General features: G+C 39.2%; 1 protein-coding gene across 7 annotated transcripts in view; it reads left to right on the top strand.

The window, feature by feature from the left end:
• Positions 1 to 54: 54 nt before the first annotated feature.
• The window catches only part of ralgapa1 (Ral GTPase activating protein catalytic subunit alpha 1), a 79,147-nt gene continuing 59,957 nt past the window's right edge, over positions 55 to 19,244 (top strand). For 2 of the 7 annotated variants that reach the window (XM_084742199.1, XM_084742195.1), the window contains exons 1-18: positions 55 to 459; positions 4,040 to 4,150; positions 4,303 to 4,352; positions 5,538 to 5,595; positions 6,046 to 6,089; positions 7,133 to 7,310; positions 7,478 to 7,593; positions 9,049 to 9,187; positions 9,312 to 9,520; positions 10,482 to 10,805; positions 11,103 to 11,282; positions 11,683 to 11,754; positions 11,843 to 11,991; positions 12,120 to 12,243; positions 12,804 to 12,950; positions 13,402 to 13,492; positions 14,611 to 14,775; positions 17,110 to 17,256. In XM_084742199.1, the coding sequence (XP_084598325.1) occupies positions 354 to 459; positions 4,040 to 4,150; positions 4,303 to 4,352; positions 5,538 to 5,595; positions 6,046 to 6,089; positions 7,133 to 7,310; positions 7,478 to 7,593; positions 9,049 to 9,187; positions 9,312 to 9,520; positions 10,482 to 10,805; positions 11,103 to 11,282; positions 11,683 to 11,754; positions 11,843 to 11,991; positions 12,120 to 12,243; positions 12,804 to 12,950; positions 13,402 to 13,492; positions 14,611 to 14,775; positions 17,110 to 17,256 (2,410 nt within the window). In that variant the 5' untranslated portion in view covers positions 55 to 353. The remainder of the gene's footprint in view (positions 460 to 4,039; positions 4,151 to 4,302; positions 4,353 to 5,537; positions 5,596 to 6,045; positions 6,090 to 7,132; positions 7,311 to 7,477; positions 7,594 to 9,048; positions 9,188 to 9,311; positions 9,521 to 10,481; positions 10,806 to 11,102; positions 11,283 to 11,682; positions 11,755 to 11,842; positions 11,992 to 12,119; positions 12,244 to 12,803; positions 12,951 to 13,401; positions 13,493 to 14,610; positions 14,776 to 17,109; positions 17,257 to 19,244) is intronic. The other 5 variants (XM_084742194.1, XM_084742192.1, XM_084742197.1 and 2 more) reach the window with 5 other exon arrangements.

Genomic DNA, 19,244 nt, shown 5'->3' with positions numbered 1-19,244 from the left:
GCCATGATGTTTTCTAAGTGAACAGCCGAGCTAGCTAACTAGCTAGTTTAGCCTTCAGGCTGCAGACTGTTGTGGAAGGGAGGTGCGATGGATGGATGCTTTGCCCCGCTACGTTTTACATATTTGTCTTAGTTTAAACAGAATGCGCCTTCTCCGACTAAATTTACCCTTTGATATACTCCGCGCTATTGCGGAGGGCTGCTAGGTCGCAGCGCGGCGTTAATAAATGTCCCAGGAGCAACGGTTTTTCGTTATAGTTTGAAGATTAACGCTAGCTGAGGTTGTTTAAGTGGCTACACAGCTAGCCCCTCCTTGCTGTCTACCATCGCATTCTTGTGTCTTCTGCCCCAGGAATGTTTTCCAAAAAACCTCATGGGGACGTTAAAAAATCAACACAGAAAGTGTTGGACCCAAAGAAGGACGTGTTGACGAGGCTGAAACATCTCAGAATAGTGATAGGTAAGTTAAACATCATTATTAAGCAGTTAACAGGTTAGCTTCTACGTGCCAGTCTGTGCATACTGGGATTGTAACCCGTACTCCTCTCGAAAATCATGAAATTCAAAGTTGACTCGCTTGAAAACTGATGCACTACCTTTTTGTAACAAACTTAAAGGTAATTTCAGATTTTTTTAGTATCCGCTCACGAATTCGGCATCTCATCTGTAGTCCATTTCAAAGCATTTGATCACTTATTAGTTATGTTTTTCTACATCCGTTCATCTTAAAAGTTATTGCTGTTTTTTCACATTTCCCTCAGAATGCCTATGAAGGGAATTAATAAGCCTAGGGTATACAGGCTAAAAATAGAAATAATGTACTGTTGTGCTAAAGTAAACGAGGCTAGCTTTATCCGCTGTCAAAAGAATCTGTTGGGTTAGAAGAGTGTGCAAGTGGCAGCTCATTTACATTGACAGATTTTTGAATGGATTTGAACTTCAGGTCTGTAGAAAAGAGAATCAGATGTTATGCTTTTACTACTGTGGGAGTAGATGTGTGTATGAAGCTGACTACATAAAGTTAAGCAGCGTGATGCTACAATCTGTTAGTCAGAATGTTGTGATTTGTCCAGGGGTGTGTCTCGGTGCTGGACAAAGACCTGGTGTGTGAGAAATGCGAGTGTTTCTTGTACATGTTTAGCTGTGTTGCAACACAGCACCAGCTGCAGTGGTTCGAACCTGTGTTTGCAATGTATGGAAGAATGGGAGGATGACAGGGTAATGGGTATGTGTGTATATCTTTTCCCTGATACACACTGGCTCTCACACATGCACACACCCACACATACACACTGACCGGAGAGGGAAACAGCCTCTACTATTTCCTCTCTGTGTCTCTATACAGTAGCTCAACTTCCTGTTTCTATTGTAAGAGCTACTGCTGTGTGTGTGTGTGTGTGTGTGTGTGTGTGGTGCTGGACCGGACAGTGAGAGAATGGGGTGTGCCCCCTCTCTGTGCTCTATGGGGAACACAAGGCCTTGATAACAATCCCAGAGACGTGCACAAACAAACACACTTGAAGTCACATTGTTAGAGAAGGAATGGCCAGAAAGCTGAACAAAAGCTAACAACACACAGTTTTAATAATGATGGTTGGTGCCAGACCACCACTTGAAGAAAATGCGTATGGGCACTATTAGTTGCAGCACTGATAAGAATTGATAAATGGAGCAGGTTAAATAATAAATGTCACTGCAAGAATTACTGTTGTTCATGTAGCCATCGTTCTCATTCTCAAACTGATTTTAATTTAGTTATTTTAGTGTTAACCATTGAGAGGTGGGAACCAAGACTGTTGTTTTAAAGTTTTGTAATAGAATAGTGCATATCTGATCTGTAAGAATAGTTCAACAAGAAGCCATTTCATCGCTTTGCAATCCTTTTGATGCAGCCAGGTTATTAAGTAACTGTTCCCCAGCCCTGTTTAGCCCTGCTGTTGACGTCAGAGTAAAAAACAGGATACTGTCTAAACCTTGACAATGTTTATATGGAGGTTAATAATCTAGCCATCCTCTAAATAAGATAGTATTATGTGTAAAAGCTATTTGGTGCTTCTGTTATTAGAGGTCAAACTCAGCCTTTCATTCTACCATGACGATCCCTTGAACAACTTCTTGTTATGTAATTGTTTTCAAAAACACTTATTCAGGTAAGGTTATCAACTTTAATGATTATTAAAACTGTGTTTACTTACTGCATATTGAAATATTCACTGTAAACACTGTCCAGCTTCAACCAAAGTTCGTGATAGTCTCCCAGATGCAGGTGCGCAGGTGCAGCATACAACATGTTTTGCATCACTTAAAGCATTTCAGAAGACATGATGCCATTTTAATTTATTGAGAGGGCTTCAATGTAAATCTTGATAAAATGATTTCCCTGTGTGTATCAGTACTTTTTGGACATGTCCAGAACATTTTAACAATATTGCTGGTCATTATAATTGTGTTATGAAATGTTGATTCTATTTCATCTCTGGTAATTTGAAAATGCTGTTTTAATAGTGTTAAAAACGTCAGTGCCCAGAGAAAGAGATAGAAAACCATTCAGCTAGACCACTAAGACCTTACAAGGGCAACTACTATGGCATAGAACACAGACAGCCCCTGTGTGTGTGTGTGTGTGTGTGTGTGTGTGTGTGTGTGTGTGTGTGTGTGTGTGTGTGTGTGTGTGTGTGTGTGTGGCAGAGTTCAGCTTTAAGACTTCATATAAACAAACCCAGAGTCTATCACCAGAGGCTCTTCTAAATGTGTGTACGTGTGCACATGCTTATGTGTGTTGTCAGTGTATACATATACCAATGTCTTGCATGCTTGTGTATTTTCTTTCACTTTTGACCCTGAACCATAGTAATGGCCGTATTCTCAGTAAGATTGTGTATTTTATCTCTGTATCTGAGTCAGTGTGTCTCCTTGCTGCTGACAGTCAGTGGTGTTCAGATTTAGTCCAGAACACACATGTAAAGGTAAACTTCCCAGCCTTTACAGTAGTACATATCTGAAAATGTATTTGGAACGCGGACTGGACTGTCAGTCTTTTTTACTGCTTGTTTTGAGAACCCAGATACTGCAGTGAGGTTACATCACTCAAACACATCCTTCCTGTGATGAAAATTCACAAATGTGTGGTCTTCACAAGCTCACAACAGGTTTGTTTTTTCTCACTGTCATCAATGTGTTTAGACTTCAGAGTCTAAATCATTTAGACTAAAAATGGACAGAGAAAAGCCCTTAGTTATTTTAATTGTCCCTTTCAAAGTCATCTATATTTATTTTAAAGTCCAAATTTGTTACAGCTCATGACTATTTTATATTATGTTTGGATATTCCAAATTAGTCTTTATCCTGTATGTCGCATTTTTCAATTAAGCATACAGGATATGCCAGTATTTTTTGGGTTTAGGAGCAATCTTTAGACATGTATACTAAGCTATCAAAATATGCGCCTTAGGGTTTTTACCCCAGTGTGCAACAGATGGCGTCTTGCCTGTTTACGATCAGTTCTGTGCACCAACTAGCCAATAGTCTTCAAGGCTGGAGAGATGCATGCAGAAAAGAAAAGAAAAGCCCCAATCTTTGGTCAGGGGATAAATGCACCTACTTTTAAACATTATCAAAGACTTGGATACCAGCAGGTTTTTTTATCCTCTGCAGGGCATAGCCATAGGATGCAAAGTTCATTTTTTTGTTCACTGGCCAAATGGCTAGTGAATGTTCACATTTTACTGGCCACTCAATAGTTTCAGTTTGCTGGTGACTGTTGCTTATTTTGTACCCTTTGTACATCATTACCTTAATCGGAGCAGGCATGACTCCATGTAAATAGGAATACAAAACAGCTTAGTTGGAATATTTTAAACATGTAAACGTAGTCAGTTACGATGTCATGGAACCAGACTGATTGCTGAACACTGCTGTCAGCACTGAGAAAGTTTAAATTCCTGGAGGAATTAAGGGCAGGTTTGTGGACAGTTTTCAGTGTTCATCTCCTGTGTGTGTGTTAGAAAATTCGGAACTTTATTTCATCTCTCATTTTCCAGAAAATGCAGAGCCTTCAGAGTTGAAACAGTTCTTCGACCAGAACTATTCCCATATCTACTATGTCTTCTTTGAGAATTTTGTTACCATTGAGGTCAGCCTCAAGCAAAAGGGTAAGTTTTACTCACTGTCAACATCAAGATCCAAACAATTAAGATGAGTTGTGTTTGGTCAGCATTCATACAGTAGAAAATAGACAATCAGTATACCATTGCTATTAAGCTATATCATTGTGATTTCATTCAAACTAATGTGTGTGTTTCAGGTCACAAATCTCAGAGGGAGGAGCTGGACTCCATCCTCTTCATCTTTGAGGTAATAAAACACTATTGCACAATTCTAATTAAATAGGGACTCCATAGAAAATGGAGAAAACCCTCAGTAAATACTCAATGCAACATGACAACAGAGTGGAGCTCTGACACTATGTTGTGAAACTAGTCAGTGAAGTGTTTGTGATTCCAGGCGCTCTAATTTCTGTAGGTGGTCTTGGTCGGCACCACAGCAACCAGCTGGCATTGACCTCAGACTGAGACCACTGGCATTTAGCAACACTCAGTACTGGGTGGTGGTGCTTAAAGTAGCCAGGATAAGATAGCAGAGTCAGTATGTGTGTGTGGTGCTGACCTCTACTTGGCCCTTTACACACTTGAAATTCAGAACAAGGCTGGCCAAAGCAGAAATCCAGTGAGTACTTGAATAAAGACTGTGCTTAATATAGTGTCTCTCTCGTAGGTATCAGTTCAAATTAGAGCAGGACGGCAGCCATTTTGACATGAAATAAAAGGGCAAACACAGGTGTTACCATGATACTAAAGTTTCTGTTCCATTCAGGTCAAACAGAGTCAGGGCGCCGCTGTTGTACATGCTGACTCATTGGAAAGACTCTGATACAGTTAAGGGACTTTAATTAGTATCATTGGTAACACCTGTGTTTATTACATATCAATATGGCTGCTGTGGAAATGGTCTGTTGATTACTTATAACTGTCACATTGACTTACATTTATATATATATTTTCTGCCATTAAATTATCTGAATCCAGTGAACAACCAAACAATCAATCAATCAAACTTAATTTGTTTAGCACTTTTTATACGTTAGTGCCAATTTAAAGTGCTTAACAGATGACTGACAAACCAATAGTAAGACAGAACAAGTGAAGACTGTAATAGAGAGAAATAAAAACTAAACTTAAAAAAAAGGACTAAAAATGATGACAATGGCATACAACAAAATAGAATTAAAATGATGGTAATGAAATAGAATTAATTAAAACTTAGAATAATAACTACATAAAAGGGATTAAAAAGACAAAACGAAATTAAAAACAAATAGAATTGATAAAAGGGATTAATACTAATAATAACAGATAATGTGAACCAGTGAAATCTTAATCATTAATGTACATATTTTTATAGTATTTTTCTGTAATTTATTGTCTGTTTTCTATTTATGCTTCTTGACTTGCAGTTTTTTTCCCTCTTTTTCTTCTCCAGAAAATCCTCCAGCTCTTGCCGGAGAGAATCCAGAGCCGATGGCAGTTCCACAGCATCGGTAACTCACAGAAAACTGCCCTCATCCCCTATGCTGAAACACATTACAGTAGATCTTATACATGCGTGCAGCAGATCAGATCATCCCAGATAACTATGTGGTGTTGGTTTTGGGCCACATGGCCACTTTCATGTAATGTCAGAGACCAACCAGCATCTAAACTTTGCAAAGAGAAGAATGCATGGCGCAGTGTAGTACTGATGTTGTCCTATTACCCTGCATGTATTTTACTCTGGCACTGAGGCTATCAAACTGTTGATCTTTACTGAGGATCAGTAGGGCAAATGGCCTTTTATCTAAGACCTGTATGAGTTACAAGGTGATCAACATTAACATATGCTTTACTGCAGTGTGCAAAATCAGCTTTTAATGTTGTCAGAGCTGTCTAAACCTATATTCACTGTGTATTGTAGTTTGAAACGCCCAGGCTGACATTTCTTTGTCCCTCAGGGTTGATCCTCAAGAAGCTGTTGCACACTGGGAACTCTCTGAAGGTACTGCTTTGTTTTGCTGATAACCCTGTCCACCACCCTCCTAGATCCTAATCCTCCCTACCTCCTAAGGGGATGTTATACAGCCTGCTCTCATCTTTTTTTTCTCATATAAATTACATAAAAAGTGTTCACCAAAGAAGTAACTGCATAATTTTGCATCTCTGTATGATCAATAAATTCTGAGTGCATGAAATTTTCTGATATTGGTATTAACTTAGATGATTGTGAGTCTTTGTTGCCATTATACTATATTTTACAATATGCACACCTTTACCCATCTTGTGTACTGATGCATGAAAGAATATTTAGTAATACACAGTAATTGATTTTGTCATTAAGTTAATTACAGTTTCGTTTCATTTATTTTATGTGACTCAAGATGATGACATTGTATGAAGCACAGACAGAACATACAATAACAAAATGATAGAACTCAGCATAGCTAAAATGCACAAATTTTATTTAAACAGAGGGAAGACATTAAAAACATTAAATTTAGTTTATAAATAACCGTTTGCTTGTCTGATTGTAATAACAAAGTTAATTTGAACATGGATTGCTGGTTTAAGTAATAGTTTGGCAAATACCTTTCTCTGTGATTAATGTTACTTCCATTTTTACATTCAAACAAAGTATGGTACTTTTTCAAATTATACTCGTTACGAAGGTTTTGGATCCTCTGGTCTCCAGCCAGCCCTTTATATCTCCCAATGACCAGAGGAATTCTGGTATGTGTTCACTCTAAAAGTACAGGCAGGTTATTTATAATTTTAGTTTTCATACAGCAGGTAATCTTCCAGCTTAAATTCTGCATGAATATCACTTTTCAATAGTTAGTTTTACGTTTCACCTGAGTACTTAGAATGTGTATTTGGATGTAATCCGGTAATAACTACTCTTGTCTTTGAAACAAATTGACTGCTGCCACCTTCATTGTAATGACAGGGTTCATGAGAAATGTAATCTTTAGTCAAAAAAAAATTAATTAGTAATATGAACCAATTTAGGTTTCTCCTCACCTCTCCCTCTCTTCTACACTGTAGATTCGTCGTGAAGGTGTGCGCCTGTTCTTGCTGTGGATGCAGGCGTTACAGAATAATGCAGAGCGTGAGCAGCTCTGCATGTTTGCCTGTTTGATTCCCGGATTTCCAGCTCCACTCTGCAATGGGACCCCACGCACCTTGGACACGCTGATCAACCCACCATTGAGTTTGACAGAGAGTTAGTAGAACAAGCACAAACACACACCCACAGACACACACACACACACATACTAGTCTACTGTATTATATATACAAATGTATGCAATGTATTAGGCAAACAACAACATATTTTGCTCACTGATTGTGATATGAACATTATATCTCCCTGCTTTTCCCCCCCTGCAGCTCAGGTTACCCCAGAAGAGATCACTCCATTGGTTCCTCCCCAATCAGGTGACAAGAACCAGGAAGACCTGACTGCTTACTTTTTAGAAGCTCTACTCAAATACATGGTAAACCAGGTATTATCATCGTTTCTTACTAACACCGCTAACACTACATCATTACACTTGGGATGCCTTACTAATGCCACTAATGCTAAACATAGGGGAGAAACCAGGCCCGTCATTTGCTGACATTATCAAATGAAGAAACTATTAATCCTGTCATGCTACCACTAAGGCCTCGTCCACACATACTTGGATATTTATAAACCAGCATTTACACTAAAACAATCTCCATCCAGATCAGTGTTTTGGGACAGTTTCAGGAAAGATCTCTGTCCATATGAAAACACACATCACATGAAAATTCACCTACACAGACCATCCCCATATCGCCATAAACAAGGAGCATATTGTAATAATAAGGCATGAAAATGTGTTTGCTGTTCACATTTTCCTCCAGCATAGTGCTGTTTTTATTCAAACATTTTTAACAGCATGTGTTTTTGTCTCCCTTTTCCATCATTGTACTTTCAGTGTCCTTTTGTTTCTTTCTACAAACAGACGATAAAACATCTATTCAGTCAATGTACAAACTCAAATACTCCGCAATCATAATGCATAATGAGGTCATAGTTGCCAGTGATGCATATAGCCTCCACACACACGTGCTCCTATACCTAGGCTATTTGTTAAACTGCATATGAATTATTTACTGTACAGCAGCTTTGGTATAGCTGAATTAATTTAAATGGTGCTTACATCTAGTTATATCTACTTTGCTAAGCACCAACAGAAACACTAATGTGCTAATGCTAAATAATATGTTCAAAATGGACAGCAGACTGACCAAAGCTATCATGTATTAGCAAACATTGATGCATTGGAACAGATCCATTATTGACAACAATGTCCGTAAAACTTTCTCTGTCCTTTCAAAGGAAATGTCCCCCTTCTGTCCATGTAGTCTTTGGATTTAGTTTGGGCTTGTTTTACTTTGCTGTGCAGTCAATACCATGTGTTTGGTAGAAGTTGATGACAAGATCCTTCACCTCTAGGTCTGTGTTTTTTTTGATGATGACAGGTACAACATGCATCCACAGGTGCCCTCATTTATGTTGTTGCTACTGCCACAGGCAGAAGTAGTCTTGTGCTGAGGCTGAATTTCATACCATTTCCCCTTTGCATGAAAAAGCATCTCATATAAACAGACAGGGTAACCACTCAGATAGCGGCGGACATTGACATCAAACACAGGAGACAACATCACACATTGCTTCTTTAAAAACCTGTGTATGTGTGGACAGAGCCTAACTTTTTCAGATACAAATTTCATCACTTATTGACACATACAGACTTTGTTCTTGTATTTCCTCTTCTTGCTGCTATGACACACAGATGCAGGCATACACACACTGATAACATTATCCCCTAAAACAATGGTGCTCTTCTCCACTTGACACTATTTCGCGTGTGTAATGCTCTCATTGTAACACGAACTTGTTTGTCTTTGTGTGTCTGTGTTTCCACCAGGCCAAGTCTCTTGAGTGGCGTTGTAAAGAGAACCATGAGCGTGGCTTCAGCTTCCTCTTTGGTCATTTCAGGAAGTTTTACCTTCCTCACATCTTTCCTAACTTCGCCATGGAAACCAGTCTCTACAACCCAATACTGGGTCAGTTAAATCTTTAATAGCTACTGGATACTGTAAACCCAGTAGCCTGTTGACACACATTGAACATTAGTTTTTATCATTGTTACAGGAGGACATTTAAAAAATAATTCTTTTCTACCTGCAGATGTGCCTCCAATGCGGCCTAAGCCTTACTACAGTGTGGTACGCAGAGAGCAGGATGGCGGCGAAACACTGTACTGCACCAAGGAGAGCTTCCTCCAGGCCCGAGTCATCTTCATCCGCTGGCTGGTTTCCTTCTGGCTCGAGCCACGACCCAACACACAGACACACATCCCAGGAACAGAAGGAGAGAATGTCCCCAAGAACATACAGGTGACACACACACATATTTTGGCAACAGAGGGTGTTTTTTATTTGTTTCTAGTGATTAATCAATTAGTTATTTCTTTAAAATAGTGACAGATTTCCACCACAGAGTCCAAAATGATGTCTTCAAATATCTTGTTTTGGCCAACCAACCAATAGTCCAAATCTAAGTCCAAGGAAATCTGGGCTGTACCAAATAGCATTTTTTGGGGCTTCAAAGCTTCAGTGAGATTTACCTGCAGATATTTAAAGCTTTGCAAGAGGGTGGACCTTGTCTCCTCAAAATAGCGGAAACAAGGGCGGGGGGGGAAGCAGAGCAGAAATACTCCCTCACAGGACATGCCTGGATTTTATGTGCATGGGTTTTGAGAATGATAAAACACCATAGAGGAGCTTGATTTTTGGCTTTTTATCAGTCCTCTTTTCCTGTGAAGCCGATACAATATTTCATCCCTTTCTTCAAAAGACAAAAACAGATGCATTTGAATACTGATTTGGACATCAATTACCATGGCAACTGTTCACAGCATTAGGGTCGGCCCTACAGAAAATCATTGCATTAGAAAAGATAGAACCAGCGAATTTTAACATTGAAGAATGACCCAAGATTAATTGATTATAAAAGTATTTACTGATTAATTTTTTGATCATCAGCTACTCAATTAATCAACTGATTATTGGAGCTCTAGTTATATATCAGCTCTTCTTTTTTAAACAAGGCATCAACTCCTGTTGTTGAGAGGGTTTATCCTGAAAAAAGTCCACTAGACTTTAGGTTTGTAAAAGATTGATGAAGATATTAGCTGGAAATAATAATAATAATGTATTATTGAATACTGTAATAATGTTCTATTACACCAGATGTGTGCATAGCTGACAACACGACACAAAAATATATATGGGACATTATTTTCTTATTTGTATTTATTTTCTTGCTTGTAATATAACCAAAATTTTTCACCTCCAGCGAGCAGCAGCAGGGCTGGCAGCTCGCTCTGCAGGCAGCTCTGATGACAGCGGTGGAGGTGGGCTTCGATCTGACAGCCACCTGGAAGGTAGCGGGGGCTCATCTGGACCAGGTGGAGGCAGCATGGGGTTATCTGGTGGTCCAGGGCCTGGGAGTGAGCCTGAACAAAGCCACTCCAACACATCCACATTGACAGAGAGGGAGCCCAGCTCCTCCTCGCTCTGCTCCATGGATGAAGAGCAGCTGACAGACATGGAGGTGGTGAGGAGAGTGTTGACCAACTCCAGAACCAACGTCAACTTCATCACTGAGATCTTTAGACAGGTGAAGGACAAATAACTTTATTTTTCAGGGAGTGTGAAGTTTATGGGACCAGCACTTTCATGTAATGTTTATGTCTGCAGTGGAGTGGATCTAGGTGGTTTGTTTTTAATATCAGATTTTATTAACAATATCATTAGTCCACCTGTTTTTCTGTTCTTCATCATACAATATGTCTTCTTTACTTGGTTTTTCACTGCTATCCTTTTTTGTGTATGATTTAAAGTCCATAATAATCAATACAGTATATGTATTACTAGTATTACCTGTTAATATTTATGTCCGTCTCCACCAATGTAGGCATTTCTCCTTCCCATGTGTGAAGCTGCAGCGATGCGTAAAGTGGTCCGTGTTTACCAGGAGTGGATCTCCATGGAGGACAGGCCAGTGTTTATGAAAGAGCCGGAGGAGGGTCCTTATCCCATAGCCACTGGTGGCAGTCTGGACTCAGGCTCTCAGCTCGGAGACAAGGAGGATGAGGTGAGGGAAAACCTGATATCAGTCATCATACCCTTAAGTGCTTCAAATAAACGTAGTCCATGTGAACAGATCTTTATATAGTGATTTACTGTGGTTCCTGGGTTGGTCAGACCACTAGAAAAGAAAGGGTGATTTAATTTACTGGGAAGGTCCGCAGACTTCACCATGGGGCTTCATACTATAAATCCAAGGCTTGGAAAACAGTCTTCTAGGCTGTACTGTGTTACACCAATCTTATCTTCCAATTTCAATTTTTTGCCTAAAAATGGATATTTATTAATTAAAGAAAATAGTTGATTTGTTTCAGTCTAGTTTTAAGAAAGAAGAATGTGTGTATTTGCTTGTATATATTTAGGTAATATAACTTTAATTGTGTGTTGTTTTTTTCTCTCATCTTCAGGGAATGAACAAGGCAAGTGACAGTGAATTGCTGGAGTACAGTGTCCATGCTGGAGTTCAGACTACACTACAGGTACACACGTTCTCATTTTACCTTGAAGAATTCTCTGTGTTTGTGGACCTATTCTACTTAACATCTCAACTGCTTGTTTCCTTTTCAGGTATTTATCACCCACTCCTCCAACGTTTTCCTACTGGAGCCAGCCAACGACATCAAGATCCTTTTGGAGGAGCATGTGGACATGTGCAAGCGAGTCCTGAACATCTACCGTAGCCTCGTCATGCATGAGACCATGGACCAGAAAACATGGTAAAAAAAAAAAAGAAGCACAGACACCAGATACAAAATAAACTGCACTTGTTACTGTGGACTGGGAGACATTTAAATACATTTCAGTAGAATCATGATGTTAAGGGTTCTGTCACATTTGTTTGCAGGGAGCAGATACTACTGGTTCTACTGAGGGTGACGGAGTCAGTAATGAAAAGGCCTCCATCCATCATGCCACAGGGCAAGAAGAGCAACACACTGTCAGGCAGACTGGCTGGACCTATCTTTCAGGTATATCACTATCACTATATCACACACTCCAGGTATGTTTTGTAGGTTGTAAACATATGGTTTTGTACAGTATTATCCAGATTATTATCTGTGTGATAGAATAAGACAGAGGTGTCTCTGTGCTATATTAAAAATGATAAACGAATATGAAAACCATTGCAGTCATAAAAGTCAATAAAATTGCTATTGTTTATAGCAGCACAGCTTATGGTAGACAGACTGGCTTGTGGTGCTCTAAATACTTAAAATATAGTTGACTACAAAGACAAATTTAAAAAAGATGTACTTTGCAGTGTAAATTGTGTAAAAGCACATGATGCCATTCATGGTGATGTTTTAATTATCTAATGAAGTAGTTTATTTGAATATGTTCTTGGTCTTGTGCTCTTATCCAGCTGCCTTCATCTCTTCTATTCAGAATATAGTAATGTTAATCAGTTAAAAGAAGTCCTGCTTGCACAGTGGTGGGTTTTATTATTTATCAAACGTTATTTTCTGAGCACCTTAATGAACTTTCCTAATATAACTTTCTATCATTTCATTCCCCTCTGTCTTTACAGACACTGATAGTCGCCTGGATTAAGGGGAATTTAAACGTCTACATCAGCAGAGAACTGTGGGACGACCTCCTCTCTGTCCTGTCCTCTCTGACCTGCTGGGATGAACTGGTCACTGAATGGTCACTCACCATGGAAACTCTCACCAAGGTACTGGAAGTTATTTCAATCATGGAATCATCTTCTGAGCATTATATCCACACTTTGAATGATTTGAATTCATTTGATATGTTGGCACAGATTATTTCATTTAATTTTTCTGCCTCAGCTGAGATAAACATTTTATTAATATCTTTCTTTTAAAAGGTCACCTTCTCAGTTCAGATACTAACATCAACAGTGGAAGGAAGGAGGAAGCAGTTGTTTCATTACTGTTTCTATTCTATGCCTGTTAATTCTGACTCTGTGCTCACTTTCATAATGTGGCTGGACTACATGGAGACCTTTCATACGCATATTTACGTTCTTCCGCATATGGAAAATCAGCTCTTTGCCATAAACTCTGGTTTAAGTCAGAACAGCATTGTTGCTGCCATCTTAACGAGTAAAGTAAGATAAACATGAAATGTGTTAAAGCAGTGTATATGTCTTTGTGTCTTAGGTGCTGGCCAGGAACCTGTACAGTGTTGATCTGAATGAGCTGCCTCTGGACAAACTGAGTGAACAAAAACAGAAGAAGCATAAAGGAAAAGGTCAGTCACTCAAGAGAACCTCTAAGAAACATGCAGGACTGCCTACCAGTGATCTGAAGTACAGACAGCTGTGCTTGACATCTTGAGAAGCACAGATAATTAAATATACAGCATGAACGACCTTTATGATAAAAAATAGAAATAAAGATAAATAAAAATATGAAGATAAAATAGGGAGGCACAACTTTTGATTCATTCTTTCATACCTGATCATATGAGCTGAGAGCACCACCCATTTGTTCTCTTGTATTTTGTCCATTTACCCCAGCGTTTCTCATGGCTCCCTGCTTTAGTCCTTACATAGTATTTTATTGGCAATATCAGCCACTGTTTTGAAGTTGGAGGGTCACATTTCTCTTTGTGGCGGCCTTTGTGTGTGCACACAGGATTTTGAAGTGATAATGTCCTTCTTTTGAATTATCTCATTGCGTATCAGTCCCAGGTACACAGTTTAGAGGTCCTTGGGGAATAATGTAGCAAAACAATCCTCAAGAGTCCTGTCCTAGACCCTGTCCCAGAATGTTTGTATTTTCATACAAGACAGGAAAATATATGTGATAGGCATTCATCTGCCCACATTGTCTCCAGCATTGCTGCTGTATACCCAATTGTTATGTTTTATTGTGGGGTGTAGTTAGGGCTGCAACAATGATTATTTTCTTAATCGAGTGTTTTCTCGATTACTCGAGTAATAGTTGTTTAGTTACAAAATGTCAGAAAATTGTGAAAAATTTTGATCAGTGATTCCCAAAGCCCAAGATGACGTCCTCAAATGTGTTGCTTTGCCCACAACCCAAAGATATTCAGTTTACTGTCATAGAGGAGCAAAGAAATAAAAAAAAAAATCACATTTAAGAAGCTGGAATCAGAGAATTTTTACTTTTTTTCTTAAAAAAATACTCAAACCGATGAATCAATTACCAAAATAGTTGGTGATTAATGTAATAATCATTTAACAGATTAATTGTTGCCGTGATAGCTGTAGTAAACGGAGCGTGTTAAATTCTCAACTGTACACAAGACCTTTTTTTTTACACATATCAGCACATTGTCACTGATGGAGACAATGTATGAAAGGACATTGAAACATTCTGTTCTCTTCCATCCATCTACACCAGGTATCGGTTCAGAAGGCCAGCGACAGATTGTGGATCGTTCCTTCTCTAAAGGTTGGAGCAGAGACCAACCGGGCCAGGCAGCAGCCATGAGGCAGCGAAGCGCCACCACCGCTGGCTCACCAGGCATCGAAAAGGCCAGGAGTATTGTCCGCCAGAAGACTGTAGGTCAGTATTCCTCCTCTTAGACAACTCTCCTCCTGTGTGTGTGTGTGTGTGTGTGTGTGTGTGTGTGTGTGTGTGTGTGTGTGTGTGTGTGTGTGTGTGTGTGTGTGTGTGTGTGTGTGTGTAAAAGAAACGCAGTTGGCAAGAAACAGTGCCCTGCTTTTCCTCAGCGCACTTAAGATTGCTTCTCTGCCATCTCTAGTTTTATTTAAGCTGACGTCTCTTCGACGTTTCCCCTCCTGCCTGTCTGTCTGACAGGAAGCTGTGGCGTATGCTTACTGTCATTCCTCCTCCTCAGTAGACTTGTGTTTATACAAAGCCTTCAACTGTAGCCATTGGAGTGAATGAAACAGTCATAACACCACAGTGTACTGAAATATCAGTATTTGCACAGGGCAAGATGATGACAACTCATGATAAACACACGTCAGAAGATGAAGTTGGGATGTTGAAAATATTTAGAGGAGCAGATAAAACATTAAAACAAATACTGTAGTAATTTGTCATCGGCTAGCACTCCAATGCATGCTATAATACATTCATGCATTTTCGTAAATTGCTGAAAAGCATACATCATCAAGGATCCTTCCAAGTACACGCACAACCAAATGTATTATTTAAATTTCTCCTGCTACTGCTCCTTTTATTGATTTTGAAGTATGTTATTTGTTTCAATAAGTGAGTTCCTGCTCGAGTCGTCCCTGATGGTGATACATGCATAACCTTACAGAGTTGGGTTGAAAATGATTAAGTTAGTGCAGACACCATAGTGGACTCTAAAAAACAACCAAAAAATAATACTGTAGGACCTAGAAAATCTAAAAATGTCCACATTGTATATTTAATATCTCTAAATAAAATGAGAATTGCTGAGAATTTCAGCTTCTCTGGGCCTGTAAGCTGCATGTAATGTGGTTTAGCACCACTTGTACAAGTTTAAAAACTTCTAATTGTGCTTTTCCCGTGAGTCCACATATGCTAACCTCCATTCTTGCAGAAGTGCACTTGTTGCATTTTTTTCAGTTGCATATTCAGCATCAAACTTGGCTTGGGTGGTATTACAGTATCCCTGGGTAATACAGTATTAAGAAATCACAAATACTGTCAAGAATATAGATACTCCTCTTTCTAGCAAATTGGTATGGACATGCTGTATTGAGGCGGTGTGTTGTTGTGCACAACTCTTGACACCAGAGGTCAGTCTCTGCTAGGCTTGGGCGATGTCCAAATTGCCATGTCTGGTTTTGTTCAGCCTGTAAAGCTTGAAACAAAGTTAGCCAGCCTGATAGAAATTACTGAGACAGCAAAGCTAAGAAAACAATGTCGTAAATAACGAAGGTGCGATTGAAAGACACACACTTAAAGCGCCCCGCAGAAAAGAAACGCTGCTGCCACCAGTGTAACCGAGCATCTTGGATTCGCCTGACTGGGTAGGTTTAAAAAGAAAATAAAAAACAGGACAAGGAGGTGAAGTGACCATTAGCAACAGCTTCTTTTTATTTTCTCTCCCACATGTCAACAATGTAACTGAGGCAACAACTCCTGTATCACAGCAACTCTGATGGGACACACTTCCTCAAATACAGACAGCTTTAAAATCACAGTGTAACGATGGTAGTCATATACTCTGACCAAATGTCAGGAGGGCTGAAGGTATAAAAACAAAGATACCGCCCAAGCCTAGTATGAATGTATAAGAAAAAATCATACACTTGTACATAAAATCATTTTGTCGTGACTGCAGTGTATCTGAGCGAGTTTTAAAAAAATGTAGTGCTCCTGTGTATTGTGTTCTTCAGAGGAGATTTGAGCTGTACTGTGCCAGGCTGCCTCCAGTCTCTCACTGTCTCACCGTCTTTCCTCCAGTGCTAACCCTGTCTCACTCCTCTTTCACCTTCCCCGTCTCTTTCCCTCTACGTCCGCCCTTAAACCACCTGTCTCTTTTCAATTTCTTGTCTTTGACCCCCCCACCCCCCAACTATCTTTCTGTGCTGTGTCTCTATTCCATAAATAATGTCTTTCATTTTTATTTCCACCTATTTCTCTCTATTGCTTTCTTTTATTCCTAACACTATTGGTTTTGTTTCTTCTGTCTTTGTTCCATTTTTTCCTACCTACTATCTTTATTTTTTTCCTTGTCTTACTTATGACACTTTTCCATCCTCACCTATACATCCACCTTTGTTCCACTTGCCTTGTAACCTCACTTGTCACTGCAACAATGCCCTCTTCTCTCCTCTTACTTCTTTCTTTCATTGCCTTTGCTTTCCTTTTCTGTCTCACACTCTCACCCCCTTTATTCTGTCTCTCTTCTATCTGTTCTTCCTACCTCTTCAGCCCTGCGTAGCTGTTCTACGGGGGACTCTCTGCTGTCCTCAGCCTTTATCCGCAGTGCCAAGAGTGCTCCTGCTCTGGCTCCGCCTCTTCCTGTCCTCCTCCACCACCACCACCCTTTACTACCCCCCCTTGCCGACCAGCTGGCAGGTACACACTCTTTGCACTACCTGTCTGCCTGCCTGCCTGCCTGCCATTCTACCCGGAGACTTTACTTGTCTGTACGTCTGTCAGAGACTAAAACTTAATGCCTGTTGTCTCATCTCTGTCCAGCAATTTTCTGGCCATCTATTTGTCATTACTGACTTAACAGTTTGCATGTGGTCCATCAGGAATCATTCAGCCCTTCCCTTTTTGATCTGTAACGGGGATGATCAGTGTGATTTTAACAAATGCTTGACCATCAAAGACGCATCATTGTCCTGAAGCTGTACAATAATCAGATCAGCGTTGCTTGATATTTTGCATGTGACAAATGGATGATCAAAGCATATTGTAGCGCCCACTTAAAGGAAATTTTTGTCATTTTGAGAACAGAGAAAATGTATTGAAGAGTTTAGTTATGATGGTTTTTGTCATTGTTTTAACATTAGTTGGTACATTTGATTTTTGCTTAGTAAATAGCACAGTTCTACAAAAAAAAATCACTAACTGACAATTATTTGATGTGAACTGGACATTTTTTACAGGTATATGGAGACTGTGTGTCTCTATTTTTATTGTTTACATGTCTGCATGGAACTTGACCTACCTGTTTTCCTGTCTGCTGCCTGTTAACCTGCATCTTTTATGTATATGTCCTTCTGTCATGTCTTCCTCCCTCTGCCTGCACTATTTTCTGCCTATTAGAAGCATTTATTTCTCCTTTGTTTCTTTGCCCTTCTCATTGATCTCGCTATCACTGATGTCATGTGGTATTTAATTTGATGCCATTTATTCTTGGTATGGCATTTGATTCAACTCCTGCCCTTCCTTTATTGAGGACAATGGTGATAATTTTTCTTCATCATACGCTCTTCTGAAATGATTTTACTTGGATATTGTTTACTTGTTTTTTACTTTTGGCATGTGTGTTTTTGTGGTAGTTTCTTTTAGATGATTGCAGCTCTATAAAAGTTATTTATTTACAATCTGACATGATCAAGGAGAAATTTACCAAATGGGAAATACTAAATACTTTAGATTTGGTTTTCTTAAAATTCAAAAATATGTGATTGAGGTCAACGTCTATCAATAAAGTGTTACTGCCCTTAGTGGTATGACTTCGCCTGTTTGCAATTATCTGCTTTTTCAAAGTTGTTGTTGTCACTCATTTCGTAACCACAAGTCACTTGCAATTACAATTAAGGAAAGTGCTTACAATTTGCAACTATTGTAGCAAAACAGAAAATGCGAATTAGGAGTCTTTAATTAACTGTTGTGGAGCAAATAAACTATGTGGATGAGGGTGAAAGGGGGGCCAGGGCAGAAGAGGATGATAATGTAAAGTTATGTTGCACATGGCTGTGATAAACAGAAGAGAAGAAGTAAAGGGTCATGAACCTGAAACAGCAGTTATTTGCTAATTGCCAATATCGACCTTAATTATCTACGAGAGAAACATGGAGAGAGATCTTAAGGAATTTGTTTCAGTTTTCCAAGTTATTATTCTTTCATGTCAGCTATATGAAAGAACGAGAACAGCTGCTTCATTTGAGTTAAATGTTTGTGTTTCCATCTCCCATTAAGCATGTTAACTCTTTTTCAAAAAAGGCAAAAAAAAAAAACAGATCAAGTGAGCGTAAAAACTTTTTTGCAAAAATGAGGATGTTTGCTTGCTTGCCCTCAACCTTTTCGAATGTGACACTTCAAAATCAAATATCTTGATGGAAACACAACTAGTTTTTGCTTACTTGGCTGTCACAGCCATCGTACTAACAGCATCAACAAAAGATAAAAGGCACTTTAATTCAGGACTCCTCCAGTTACCATCCAGGAGTTTATCAGTTTCTACTTTTTTATACTAAGGTTGAATGTCAGATTAACAGTTTTAGTTTTATGATCCACAACCCAGCTGGAGAATTAACTGTGAAATGTCCACAGAGACAGACCACAGATTTGATTGCTTCAGCATTCACTACTTGATGCATGAATAATTA

This window comes from Lutjanus erythropterus, chromosome 18, assembly GCF_056507025.1.
Source record: "Lutjanus erythropterus isolate fLutEry1 chromosome 18, fLutEry1.hap2, whole genome shotgun sequence".
NCBI classification, from domain to species: Eukaryota; Metazoa; Chordata; class Actinopteri; order Lutjaniformes; family Lutjanidae; genus Lutjanus; species Lutjanus erythropterus.
Note: the sequence above shows the minus strand (reverse complement) of the source record. Positions and strands in the feature narration are given on the sequence as shown.